Here is a 13845-nt window from a genome sequence, read left to right as displayed (position 1 = left end):
TTAAAAATTAGATTGTTTTATTTATATTAAGACAGTGAAATGTTTGTTCCATGTAATATTTAATGTATATTTATTTAATAACTATTGCTGTGTTCTTTCTTTTTTTTACCTGAAATATAATAAACGTCAGCAGGATAACAGAAAAGAGAATAAATTGAAATCGAGTGAATTCGGATTGTTGATAAGGCCATAAACCAATAGCAAGAAATTGAAATTTAATGAAAGTATCAAACTGAGTTTCTGGAGAACTCATCTCTCAGCAAACTCTAACATATTACTGTGAAGACATTGACGATTGTCCTCGCACTTATTCTTTTTTTGTCTTGCAATTTAATATTTTTTTTTTTGTCTAATTTGGTATACAAATTTCCTAATTTACTGAATTGCATTATTATGAAAGAATTTACTATGAAGTTTGAATGTGTTCAATTTAAGTTTTTCAGCAAATTATTTATATTTATGCGATTAATTTACTAGAGACAATAATTTGACAGATGTGCATTTCTCAAGAAATTAAGCTAGCTACAAAAAAGCGACGCAGGCGTATTTCTTTTTTCTCAGCACTGAAATTTTATTCTGATACTTTTGTAAACTGACAACTTTTGTAAAACGTATTTGATTTTCGAGATAAAATTCGTTAGTCGTAACTTTTTAATTTATAGTCTTCTGATAAATTTTATAATTTAAAAATGATGAAATTGTTTTGGATCACATATATACATGATATTCTGAAATGTTAAATTGCGATGTACATTTTCATCAAATGTCAAATGTTGACATCAGCTATCTAATAATAATAATTGTCTGTAATAATATTTGCCTTAAGTCGTATTTATATCTTTTCTTTTATTTATTAATATATGTTTAATTTATTAATATACTTTTCTTTTATTTTATTAATATATATCATTTACTCGCAAAAACTTTATGATTAAACGGTTTTAGAAATGTTAGTATACATGAAAAATTAAGTCTAACATTCATTGTATTGTGATAAGAAATTAAATTAAATACAGGAAATCAATAATCTTGAAAGTAAGTTAAAATAAATAATAATAAGTGAGTGAGAGAGTGCGCGCGCCCGCGCGCGATGTGTGTCTGTGTATGTGTGTGTGTGTGTGCGCGCGCGCGCGCGCGCGCGCGCATATTATTGTTTAAAATATCAACTATGTATGTCAGCTATTTAATTATCTAAAATAATATTTTTTGATAATCATATTTATATTGTATTTTTTTATTTAATATGTCACTTATGATAGAAAAAAGTTAATATTTTTACGGGTATTTTTCGTGTCTTTATACATTATTGAATGCCAATTACTTATGATAGCTTCAAATTTAAGTATGTATAATGATAAAAGAAAATTAAGAATAACATTTCATGTATTGATAATAGATTATAGAAACTAAAAATCATACTTAAATATAAATTAAATTAAATGAATATTAAATGCTATTTTTCTTATGTGTACTTACATTACGTATTTATTATATATACATTATGTATACATTAAAATAAATGTTATATTTACTTTAAATATACTTAGTTATATTTAAAGTTTCTTCTTTAAGTACTTACAATAATTTTTATAGATTTTTTTATAGATTTTGGTGGATTTTTTTATAGAATTTTTTATAGATTTTGGTAGAATTTGATATATTAATATTTTGATTTAAAGAATTTTTATTTATATTTTTCTACAGAGAAATATCTATTTCAATTACATTTAAAATTTTCTACTCTGTAAGCAGAAATACTATCATGTCTTTAAAATAAATATATTTTCATAACATATTCTTACTACATTATACTTTATTCATCATACTTTATTCATTGCATTATTCATCATTGCATTGAATATATGACAGTAAAGTATGATACTGAGGTCCTTAGTAACTGTAATTAAAAATATTTTTTACTTATAATATTTATTTATAATAAAATAAATACTGTTGAGATATTTATATCACCGTGGCAAAACATTCCATGGAGCCATGTAAAAATCCACCGATATTCAAAGTAAATTCTTTAACTCCTTTTTGCAACAGAAATAATATCATCTTCTGAACACGTAACGAAGCCTTATACCATTGAACGTTATACCTATAAAATTATATGTATTAATTAAAACAGATGATGAAATGCTAATTGGAGAAATACTTTATCAATTAATTTAAATATTTATATATTAATTTTTTCTGTATGAATATTAATTTCTTTATTTAATAACATTAGAGCACGATGTTTATGGAATTTATCCTATAAAATATTTCTTACGCAGTAACAAATACATGATTATTATGTTCTAATACATTTTGTCCCATATAATTGGCTAGAAACATATATAAAACTATAAAAAATACATACAGAAGTGAAAGCAACAATTCTTTAACATTATTTTTAAACGATGCAATCTGAAAAAACCAAACATAAATTTTATGAGAGTTATCATTCTTTTATGTTCTTATTTTAATTATAAACATATACGAAATATATAATTAATTTTTTATTTTTAAACTAATGATTATTACACACACACACACACACACACACACACACACACACACACACACACACACACACACACCACACACACACACACACCACATACACACACACACACACACACACACACACAAATTCAGGACATCCAATTATTTTAATTCAATAGTTATCTTTTCTAATCAGAATTGTCAAGACACATAGACTTTCAAAACATCGTTGTACATTTTAATATAAAATATGAAACTTACTTGAAATAGATTGAGACTCAAACTAATTACTCCACAAATCAATAAACCAAATATCATTACTTCAAATGCGGATAGGAAATTTTTGGACAACCTTAAAGAAATGCTATTATTATACATAAGATACGTATATTGTCGATCACAGATACAAACTTTAGAGCTTGCCGATGAATTTTCACAGCGCAAATTATTCCATCATACATAAAAATATCATTTTCCATAGTAATATTTTGCAGAATGTTAATATCCATTGCATTCTCAATACGATAGCTATAAATGTGCGTATTGTAATTATATTGTAACATATTAAAGAATATAATTACATACAATTTTTTAGTGACAAAATACTTTCTTTCATAATAATCAATTCTTTTTGTAGTCTAAGATACTAAACTAAAGATACTTTTCCTTATATACATATATATATTCATACCTAGCAATTTTAAACATTCCGCAGACATGTATCATGTATGTAATCATTAATGAACTTATTGCTAATAATGCAGTAGCTCCAATGCATACTGCTGCGTTTACGTGTAACAGACAAAAATAAAAATACATTTCATGATCAAAAAAATATTCCATAATAATTGGAAATTGATATAATTGAGTTGTATTTATTGGTACATCTATGTTAATTAATAACCAAACATTTAATGTAAGACCAAAAATTATTCCACATACTGCAAATGCTAAAGAACATTATATTATTATATATAAATTTCTAGCGCAAATTATTAAAATTCTTTTATGTGTACTATTGTTTTATGTACAATTATTTTATATATACACATGCATATTATGAAATGTTATAAAATATTTTTTAGGCTAATTATAATAGAATTTTATTACACAATTGAAAACAACATTACTTTATTTCAACTATAGACACATTTAATATTTATTGTAAATGCACAAACATAACAAATTCATGTAGTAAATAATATATATTCATATATGTACATATATATGTTACGAAAGTATTATATTTTCAAGAAACTGATCTTTACTTGTTTATATAACAGTTAGTAAATATTGTCTTACTTGTAAACGAATTTGTATAACGTCTTGCAATACAATCATATTTTTCTATGATAACAATTTCATTTTCATCCTTTATCTCATTATGTGTGTGCTGAAGCTGCGTCAATAAATCCTTAACCTATCAACTTCTTAAATTGTCTTTGTATATTTTAAGTAACGCTTTTATTATAAAAATTTAACGAAAAATTAATTTTATTAAACAAATTCTCTTTAAACTATAAACTTACAATTTCAATATTAAAATGGAACGAAACATATTTTATCAAGACTGATGTAAATATTAATGTAGAAGATAGTATTTTTGTAATAAGATTTGAAGTACATTTTAATGTTATTAATGCTGTCAACTGCAAATAATTGTGCTTATTTCATTTCATGTAAGATTATAAAAATAATTTTACAATATATTTCAGACAAAGATTAAATTGATCAATTTAGATTAAGGTTTTTATGACAGTGAACGATTTTTCATTTAGTATGTAGTATATAGTATGTAGTAATGTATTATATAACAATATTATTATACTTTTTTCTTTACCTGAAATATAACAGATGTTAACAGAATAACACAAAAGAAGGTGAATTGAAATCGAGCAAATTCAGATTGTTGATAAGGCCATAAACCGATAGCAAGAAATTGAAATTTATTGAAAGTGCAATATTGAGTTTCTGGGGAACTCATTTCTCTGCAAGCTCTAAAATATTACTAAGACATTGGCGATTGTGCACTTATCTTCTTTTTTTTTTCCTTGCTTAGTTAAATATTCTATCTCCTTTTTTTCTGGTGTAATTTAGAACATTATAAATTTTGTAATATGCTATATTGCTTTATTGTACACGAATTTACTGTGAAGTTTGAATATGCTTAATTTAATATGTTTTTCAGTAAATTATTCATATTTACATGATCGATTTACTACACAATAATTAGACAGGTGTGCATTTCTCAACTAAGCTATCTACGCAGGTGCATTTCGCTTTTTTTTTTCAGAAACTCTGAAACTTTGTTCTAATACTTTTATAAAATTGTACTTGATTTTTGAGACAAATATTTGTTAATTGTAACTTTTTAATTTATATTAATAATAATTTATAGTTTTTTATCTGATAAATATTATAATTGAAAAATGATAATCGGATTAATAAATGATATTCTTAAATTTTTAATTAGTAATCGTGATGTATATTTTTCAAATGTTAAATGTTGACATCAACTATCTAATTATAATTAATTATTATTAATAAATTAATAATAATTAACAATTAATAATCTTTAACAATATTTACTTTTAGTCGCATTTATAGGTTTTTTTATTATTTAGTACATACATATATTATTTATCATTCACAAAATCTCCAAGTTAAAATATTTTTAAAATTGTTGATACAAATAATAAATTATTTCAGAATAATGTTTAATGTATTGTTTACAAATTACGGGAATGATCAATTTTAACTTGAAAGTAAATTAAAATTGAGTGCTATGTGCATATGTATATGGATGAGTACACTATTATTTACTGTTTAAAATATATTATATAAGATTATTTAACTTTGATATATTGCAAAAGTTTAATTTAGTAATATTTTTATTTAAAAATTTTTTATTTCCTTTGACTTTTTTAAAAACTAAATATTTGGCTAAACTACATTTCCAAAAAAAAAATTTTTCTAGTTTTAAACAGAAATTACTGTCGTTTCTTTATATTCGTATTATTTTATATCTGTTACTAAGTTCATATTTGGCTTCATCATCGTGTAGAATACACGACAGTAAAATAAGTTATTGAAGTCTTTAATTAAAATACATTTCTTTTTATAATCTATTTGTGTATATAATTTTATAATAATATATTCTTCTTATTGTAACATAAGATTCAATGGTATTAAATGGTCTTTCGATAAAATCAAGATAATATCTTTGACTACTCCATTTAAAATAGTTGATTTAAGCATTTAAAATGCCTTATTTCCATAGATTACAGAAAGATGATGTACTTCATACCTTTATTTAAATTACTTTTATTTATATTTTAACAAGGAAATGTTTATTTTAATCATATATATAAAATTTTCCATCTTGAAAGTAGAAATACTATTACTTCTTCTATAAATACATCCTTATAAAGTTATCACTATATTTATACTTCGTCATTGCGTTGAATATATGACAGTAAAGTATGATACCGAGGTCTTTAATAACTGCAATTAAAAACATTTTTTAATTATGATATTTATTTATAATAAATTACTGTTGAAATATCACCGTGGCAAAACATTCCATAGACCCATCGATTAGTCCACCAATATTTAAAGTATATTCCTTAGCGCCTCTTTGCAATAGAAATAATATCATTTTCTGTATGCGTAACGGAGCCTTATACCATTGAACATTGTACCTATAAAATTTTGTATATATCAAAATAAATAACAAAACTCTAATTTGAGATATAGAAATGTTTTACAAAATAAATTTCAATATTTATATATTAATTTATTTTTTATACATATTAACTTTTTCGTTTAATAACTTTAAAAAATAAACATTTATAGGTTTTATCTTATAGAATATTTCTTACACGGTAGTAAATATGTGAGTATTGTGTTCTAACGCCATTTGTCCCATTTGATTGGCCATAAACATGTAAAAGACAATAACAGATATAAATATGGATGATAATAATATTTCTTGAATATTATTTTTAACTGATGTAATCTGAAAAATCAAAAATAAATTTAATAAAAAAATTAATTTTATAGGAATCAATTTTTTAGATTTCACGTTTCAATTATGAGTGTATACATTATATATACAGGGTGTCCCAAAAAAATGGCCAAGCAGTCATATGCAGATAGAGCAGAGTCGAAAAGTTCTGTACTATATATATATATTTGCAATTTTCGCAATAGTTAACAAGTTATTAATTTATGAAAATAGTCAAAATGCAAGCGCGCGGTGAGATAAAACCGCCCAGTGAGACACGCATTCGCCGTTGCTAGGCACGCGTGGCTAAGCACACTAGGCGCACATAACATACTAGATGAAAGCCAATGCCGCTTGCAATCAACGCTTGCAACTCCTATCTTTTCGACTCAGTTTAATCTGCTCTACCTGCATATGACTGCTTGGCCATTTTTTTTGGGACACCCTGTATGTATGTATATATATATATATATATATATATATATATCGTAGCTTAAAAAGTAAAAAAAATTATATTCATATATATATATATAATATTATATATATATATATATATATATATATATATATATATATATTAATTTTATTTACTTTTAAAACTACGATTACACAATCTGTAAAAAAATAATAAATTTGTTGTAAAAAAATAATAAAGTCTTGATTGCGCAAATATTAATGAAAATGCATTCTACTTTCGTACGATAATAAATTATTTTAAGGACTTGTTATATTATACATTAAGTTCAAGAAAAATCACAAAACACAAGATAATATAATTAAACTATATACAGGCTGTAGTCAATGTAACACTACAAATACTTCGAAGCGTTTGATTGTTCAATCAAAACAAAGAATTTTACTAATGCATCAATCAAAAAATGCTTCAAAAATGCTGCTTTGCAGTAAACCCTTGACCGTATCCACAGGGTGTCCAGTATCGGTCACCTCTCGTGGGCAGGCAAAGCTAGTAAAACTGAGTAGAAAAGTCCTTTGCAATTTCCGCGATAATTATCTTTATCTATAATTATCTTAAATGTTGAATTTGTCATCTTTATATTGATTATTAAAAGTTTATAATTTCAAATATTATTTGTTAATTTGTTAATTTTGGCTATCTTTGTTAAGCAGAATTGACAACAGTTAAAAAATTTCAAAACAGCTTTTATATATCTTGACATCTATACAACTACTAGGAAACTTACATGAAATAGACTGAGACTCAAACTAGTTACTCCACATATTATTAAACAAATTATCATTACCTCCAATATAGATAGCAAATTTTTAGATAACCTTAAAAAAATAGTATTATTGTATATACTCTTAACCTTAGACATTAATCTCATAACAGATCTTGTAACTATATTGCAGCAACATTATTGTAATATTGTAACATTGCAACAGCGCTGCTGCAATTAACTGCAAAGTTTATGTTGTAATGTATGTTAAATACTAACTTTAGAGCTTCCCGATGAATGTTTACAGCGCAAATTATGCCGTCGTACATAAAAATACTATTTTTTATAGTAGTATTTTGCAGACTACCGATATCCATTGCATTTTGTATACGATAGCTACAAATGAATATATTGTAATTATATAATAATATTTTAAATTGTATAATTCTTCAACAGTAATAGTTACACCTCTTGTTTGACAAAATGAATTCTTTCAGAAGTAATTAATTTTTTATAGTCTAAGATATTATAATTTTTCATCTTTAATATTTGTACCTAGCAATTCTAAACATTCCAAATGTATGCTGAAGATATGTAATAAGCAGTGAACCTATTGTTACCATCGTAGCTGATCCAACGTATATTGCTATATTTATGTGCAATAGAGCCAAATAAAAAGATTTTTCTTGATCAATAAAATATTCCATCATAATCAGTAATCGAGTTGTATTCATCGGCAAATCAGAGGCAATTATATTTAACCAAAATTCTATTATAAAAACAACAAGTAATCCACAAACTCCAAGTACTAAAAGACATAAGAAAAGTATTGTTGTTATCTAAATTTCTAACAAAACATTATAAAATTATTTCATGTATTCCGTACGCGTGTATATTATGAAATATATGATATTTTTTAATGTAACCGCATCTTATTACACAAATAATAACAATCTCACTTTTTATTCTAATTATAAGTACTATTTAATATTCACAGGAAATACACATACATAACAAGTGCTAAAATAGATGCATGTAATAAATCATTTGTATATATATATATATATATATAAAAATATAATGTTCTATTAAAACTCATTTTCTTTACTTATTTACACGTTAAATTAAATGTATAATTTTATAGAAAAATTAATAAATATCTTACTTATGATCGAATTCGTATAACGTCTCGCTATGCAATCATATTTTTCCACAATAGCAATTTCATTTTCATCTTTTATCTCATTATGTTTATGTTGAAGCTGTATTAATAAATCCTTGACCTATTCCATCAATTTCTTATACTGGTTTTACATATATTAAAAAACACTATTGATTATAAAAATTTAAGAAAAAATTTTATTTAACAAATATTTCGAAGCTGTGAACTTACAACTTCAATATTAAAACGGAACCAGAAATAATTTGTTATGGACATTGTAAAGAATGATGCGGAAGACAATACTTTAGCGATGAGATATGAAGTATGTTTTAATGTTATTAATGGCGTCACCTACAAATAGTATTTATTTAATTTTATGTAAGAATTTAGATTTAGATATTGCGATATACTTGATACAAAAATTAGATTGCTTAATTATAATAATAGCAAAAGTTTTGTTCTTTGTAGTTATAATAATATTGTTATGTTCTTTTGTCACCTGAAATATAACAAATGTCGACAGAATGACAGAGAAGAAAATAAATTGAAGTCGTGTGAATTCAGATTGTTGATAAGGCCATAAACCGATAACAAGAAATTGAAATTTAATGAAAGTACAAAATCGAATTTCCGGAGAAATCATCTCTCTGCAAGATCTAAAATGTTACTGCAATGATATCGACGACTATACTTATCTTCTCCTTTTCTTATGGCTTAATTAATTCCATATCGTCTTTTTTCTAGTGTAATTGAAACGCAAATCTTCTAATTTACTATAATATTGCACTATTATGAAAAAATTTACTATGAAAGTCAAGCATGCTCATTTTATACATTTTCAACGAATTATTCATGTTTTACGTAATTACTTTGCTAGCGACAATAATTTGACAGATGGGCATTTCTCAAGTAATTGAACTGTCTATAGAATAATATCACAGGCATATTTCTTTCTTTTAGCATTGAAATTTTATTTTAATACACGCTTTTTGTGAAATGCACTTAATTTGGAGACGAATTCTTTTATCGTAACTTTCTTATCGTCGCATTGTTTCTTATAAATTTTATTTATAAGATATTTAAATATGACTGTATCGATTTAACGTGATATTATTATATTTTAAGTTAAAAATCACAATTTATATTTTTAGCAAATGTTAAATACTGATGCCTTAACTATTTAATAACAATTATCTTTAATATTTACTATTAGTCGTATTTATAACATATTATAATATTTATTTTTTGGTATATTATTTAAAGCTCTAAGTTAAAGTTCTTAAAATTGTTGATATATAATTCATAAATTATTTAAGAATATTGAATATTGTTCAATATATTGGTCACAAATTATGGAAATCAACTCTTTTGAAAATAAGCTAATGTAAATAATAATTAACGTTTGTGTACGTACATTATTGTTTATTGTTTTAAATTATATCATATGAAATATCTGATTGTAATATATTATTAGAAGTATAGTATATTATTAGAAGCTTGATAATTTCATCTTACATTGTAGTCAAAATAATCTCTTTTAAAATATATATAAAAAAATATAAGTAACTTGATCTCGCAAAAATGCACTAAGTACTTAAAAATGCCTAAAGAATAGAAAAAAGATGCTGATAGTGACATAGTAAATTTTTTAAAGAGACATTCTTTTACTTCTCGGAAATTAAAGATTGCACTTTATTAATATTGATAAAAGCATGATCTTTTTAAATGTTTAAAGAAATAAAAATCAATAATTTAGCTTATTTCTATGTAAAATCAGCTAAAAGCAAATTTTTCAAATGCTTACGAATTTTTTGACAATTTACGTAATTTAAATAATAGTAAGTCTGAGTTGATATTATTGATAATATTAGGTATTTTACATGTTTGTAACTTCTTATAATTATTTCATTTATATTTTTTCCTTTCTTATGTTTTCCATATAATTTTTTAAATATATTGATTTTAAATATAAAATATAAAATCAGAAATATAATGTAAAGAGCTCTTGATAAGATAGATGCTATATAAAAATTAGCTATAAAAATTGGATGATAACTTAATCTAATGTAATTTATGATTATGCTATATCTTGCTTATATTTTACAGAATAAAAAGAAAAAGGTTTACTAATTTATTTTATTATTAACTACTTCAATATGGGGGTCACATCTGAATTTCTCGCAACATTGCCTATTTTCAGTTTTGAGGCACAGTATTTCAAACGCTCATTTTTGGTTATGTGCAGATTACGAAAAAATTAAGTATTGCAAAATACAAAATAATAAACAATTATAAAAGTTATATACATGTCATCCGAAGAAAGAAAAGACATTTTCTAGTAGTTTATATTTATGTTTCTAAAGTTTCATATTTAGTTTTTATTTAAAAAACATAATCTAAACACGAAGTGTTTTAATAATATCGGCGACTTTTCCCTATTAATTTTTACAAGTTACAGGAATTTTTAATAATATATTGATTTAAATAATTTTTATTTACATTTCATTTATAAGGATAAATATTGAATTCATCTGCATATTTAAAACTTTTTATTTTGTAAGCAGAAATACTATCATCTTTCCGATGAATACATCTTTACTATATTGATACTACATTATATATTATACTACCTATACTTGTTCCGTCATTGTATTGAATATATAACAGTAAAGTATGATGCCGAAGTCTTTAGTAGCTGCAATAAAAAAACTTCTTATTTATGATCTATCTATATAAAATGTTGTTGAAATATTTTATCACCGTGGCAAAATATTCCAGAGACATATGAAACAGTCCAGCAATGATTATACTATATTCTTTAACTCCTTTTTGCAACAAAAATAATATCATCTTCTGTATATATAATGGAGCTTCATACCATTGAACATTATATCTGTAAAATTATAAGTATCAAAATAGATAAGAAAACATTTAAGATAAGAATATTTTATTAATCAATATCAATATTTTTGCATTAATTTCTAAATTAATATTCTGCATAAGCATTTATTTAATAATCTTTTATTTAATAATCCTAAAAATGATATTCATAAAATTTATCTTGTACAATATTTCTTGTACAATATTTCTTACACAGTAACAAATACATGTTTATTGTGTTCTAATATATTTTGTCCCATGTAATTGCTTAGAAACATGTATAAAATGATAAGAAACACATAACAAGATGACAGCAATAATTCTTTAACATTATTTGTAAACGATGCAATCTAAAAAAATAAATTTTATGGGAGTTATCAATCTCTTATGTTTTTACATTTTATGAATATATACATAATATATAAGTTATTTTTATTTTTAAAGCTACGATTACAAATAAATTATAAAAAAATCGATAAACTTATTATAAAACATGGATTATACTTTTGTCACTTGTCACTTGTATGTTATTCATAATAGTTATTAAAGGTTTTTATAATTTATTTGTAACCGAATATGTTTATTTGTAACTCTAAAAATAAAAAGAACTTACTATGTATTAAATATATTCATAATTCCATTATTTATTCAGAATTATGATTGAAAAATTTGTCAATTTTTGTTATCTTTACGCAGATACTATCAATACACAAAGTTTTAAAACAATTTTTATACATTTTGATAAAATAAAAAACTTACTTGATACAGATTGAGACTCAAAGCAATTACTCCACACACCATTAAACAAATTACCATTAGTTTAATTGCGGATTGGAAACGTTTGAACAATCTTAAAAAAATAATTAAAATAATATTATTACATGTAGTATACATTCACACATACACATATTATTGACGTAAATACAAACTTTAGAGCTTGCCGATGAATATTCACAGCGCAAATTATGCCGTTATATGTAAAAGTGCTACCTTCCATGGTAATATTTTGTAGAACTTTGATATTCATTGCATTCTCAATACGATAACTATAAATGTGTATATTGTAATTATATTGCAACATTAAATAATGCAGTTAATCTTTTCTTGACAAAATATTTTTTTTTTAAATAATCAATTTTTTATCGTTTAAACTGCTACTATTTTCTATATTTATATTCGTACCTAGCAATTCTAAATATTCCACAGGTATGCAAAGTATATGTAATAAACATTGAACTTATTGTTAATGTTATAATTATTCCAATGCACACAGCTACATTTACGTGCAACAGAGTCAAATAAAAAGTTTTTTCTTGATTAATAAAATATTCCATCATGATCGGTAATTGATATAATTGAGATGCATTTATCGATAAATCAACATTAATTATTAACCACATATCAACTATAAGACCAAAAAATATTCCAGAAACTGCAATTGCTAAGAAACATTACATTGTTATATAAATTTCTAGCGCAAGACATTATAAAATTGTTTTATGTATGCTGTACGCATGTATTGTAAAATATAATATTCTTTTGGCTGCAATCAAATTTTATTACATAATTGAAAACAATATTATTTTATTTAAATTATAAACACATTTAATATTTGTTACAAGTATACATATATAACAATTGTTGAAACAAATTCATTTAAATTATATATACAAGATATCCGATAGTAATCATATCATTTCTTGTGGGTAAGTAAAGCAGATAAAAAATAAAATATAAAAAATTGTATTACTTTATGATTTTCGCAATAATCAAAGAATTATTAATTTATGCAGATCTGCAGATAAACAAGCTTTCACCTGAAAAGATAGTTCGATTGCTAGGTATGCGGCAATATGTTGAACACTATAAACAAATATCCTATCAAATTACATTAAAATATTTTACTGTCTCTAGTGAATGTCGATAATGTTGGATCGTCCTTTGCACAAACGCTCGCTCATTCGCGGAACTGTATAAATTAATAACTTTTTAATTATTGTAAAAATCTCAAAACAGAACTTTTCTATTCAATACAATTCATTCTACTTATCCATGAGAGATAATACGATTATTATTGGACACTCTGTATATAAGTATATACACGAAAGTATATATACGATATTATA

At 23.8% G+C, this 13845-nt stretch overlaps 3 protein-coding genes across 5 annotated transcripts; all 3 read right to left on the bottom strand.

The window, feature by feature from the left end:
- Positions 1-1798: 1798 nt before the first annotated feature.
- Positions 1799-4497, bottom strand: LOC105425252 (odorant receptor 9a-like). Its single transcript, XM_089074758.1, has 9 exons — positions 4334-4497; positions 4023-4142; positions 3796-3913; positions 3185-3443; positions 2905-3021; positions 2755-2845; positions 2279-2415; positions 1972-2104; positions 1799-1897 (listed from the first exon to the last, which is right to left on the bottom strand). The coding sequence occupies exons 1-9, from the start codon at positions 4475-4477 to the stop codon at positions 1847-1849; spliced, it is 1170 nt and encodes a 389-aa protein (XP_088930884.1). The 5' UTR covers positions 4478-4497; the 3' UTR covers positions 1799-1846.
- A 295-nt stretch (positions 4498-4792) lies between these two features.
- On the bottom strand, positions 4793-9482 carry LOC105425254 (uncharacterized). Of its 3 annotated transcripts, none has more exons than XM_089072375.1 (9): positions 9339-9482; positions 9071-9190; positions 8843-8960; positions 8233-8485; positions 7920-8073; positions 7703-7821; positions 6375-6521; positions 6062-6194; positions 4793-5997 (listed from the first exon to the last, which is right to left on the bottom strand). In XM_089072375.1, the coding sequence occupies exons 1-9, from the start codon at positions 9480-9482 to the stop codon at positions 5947-5949; spliced, it is 1239 nt and encodes a 412-aa protein (XP_088928501.1). In that variant the 3' UTR covers positions 4793-5946. The 3 variants fall into 3 exon arrangements, with proteins under 3 accessions (XP_088928501.1, XP_088928509.1, XP_088928503.1); XM_089072383.1 differs by having other exon boundaries at positions 6375-6511; positions 7702-7792; positions 7957-8073; XM_089072377.1 differs by having other exon boundaries at positions 7703-7792; positions 7957-8073.
- Positions 9483-11483: 2001 nt separating this feature from the next.
- On the bottom strand, positions 11484-12031 carry LOC148938212 (odorant receptor 43a-like). The gene is made up of 3 exons (XM_089072412.1): positions 11933-12031; positions 11600-11732; positions 11484-11534 (listed from the first exon to the last, which is right to left on the bottom strand). The coding sequence occupies exons 1-3, from the start codon at positions 11995-11997 to the stop codon at positions 11484-11486; spliced, it is 249 nt and encodes an 82-aa protein (XP_088928538.1). The 5' UTR covers positions 11998-12031.
- Positions 12032-13845: the final 1814 nt, after the last annotated feature.

This window comes from Pogonomyrmex barbatus, unplaced genomic scaffold, assembly GCF_055798465.1.
Source record: "Pogonomyrmex barbatus isolate J1 unplaced genomic scaffold, ASM5579846v1 scaffold1, whole genome shotgun sequence".
In the NCBI taxonomy this organism is placed as follows: Eukaryota; Metazoa; Arthropoda; class Insecta; order Hymenoptera; family Formicidae; genus Pogonomyrmex; species Pogonomyrmex barbatus.
This window is presented reverse-complemented; position numbering and strand designations above follow the sequence as displayed.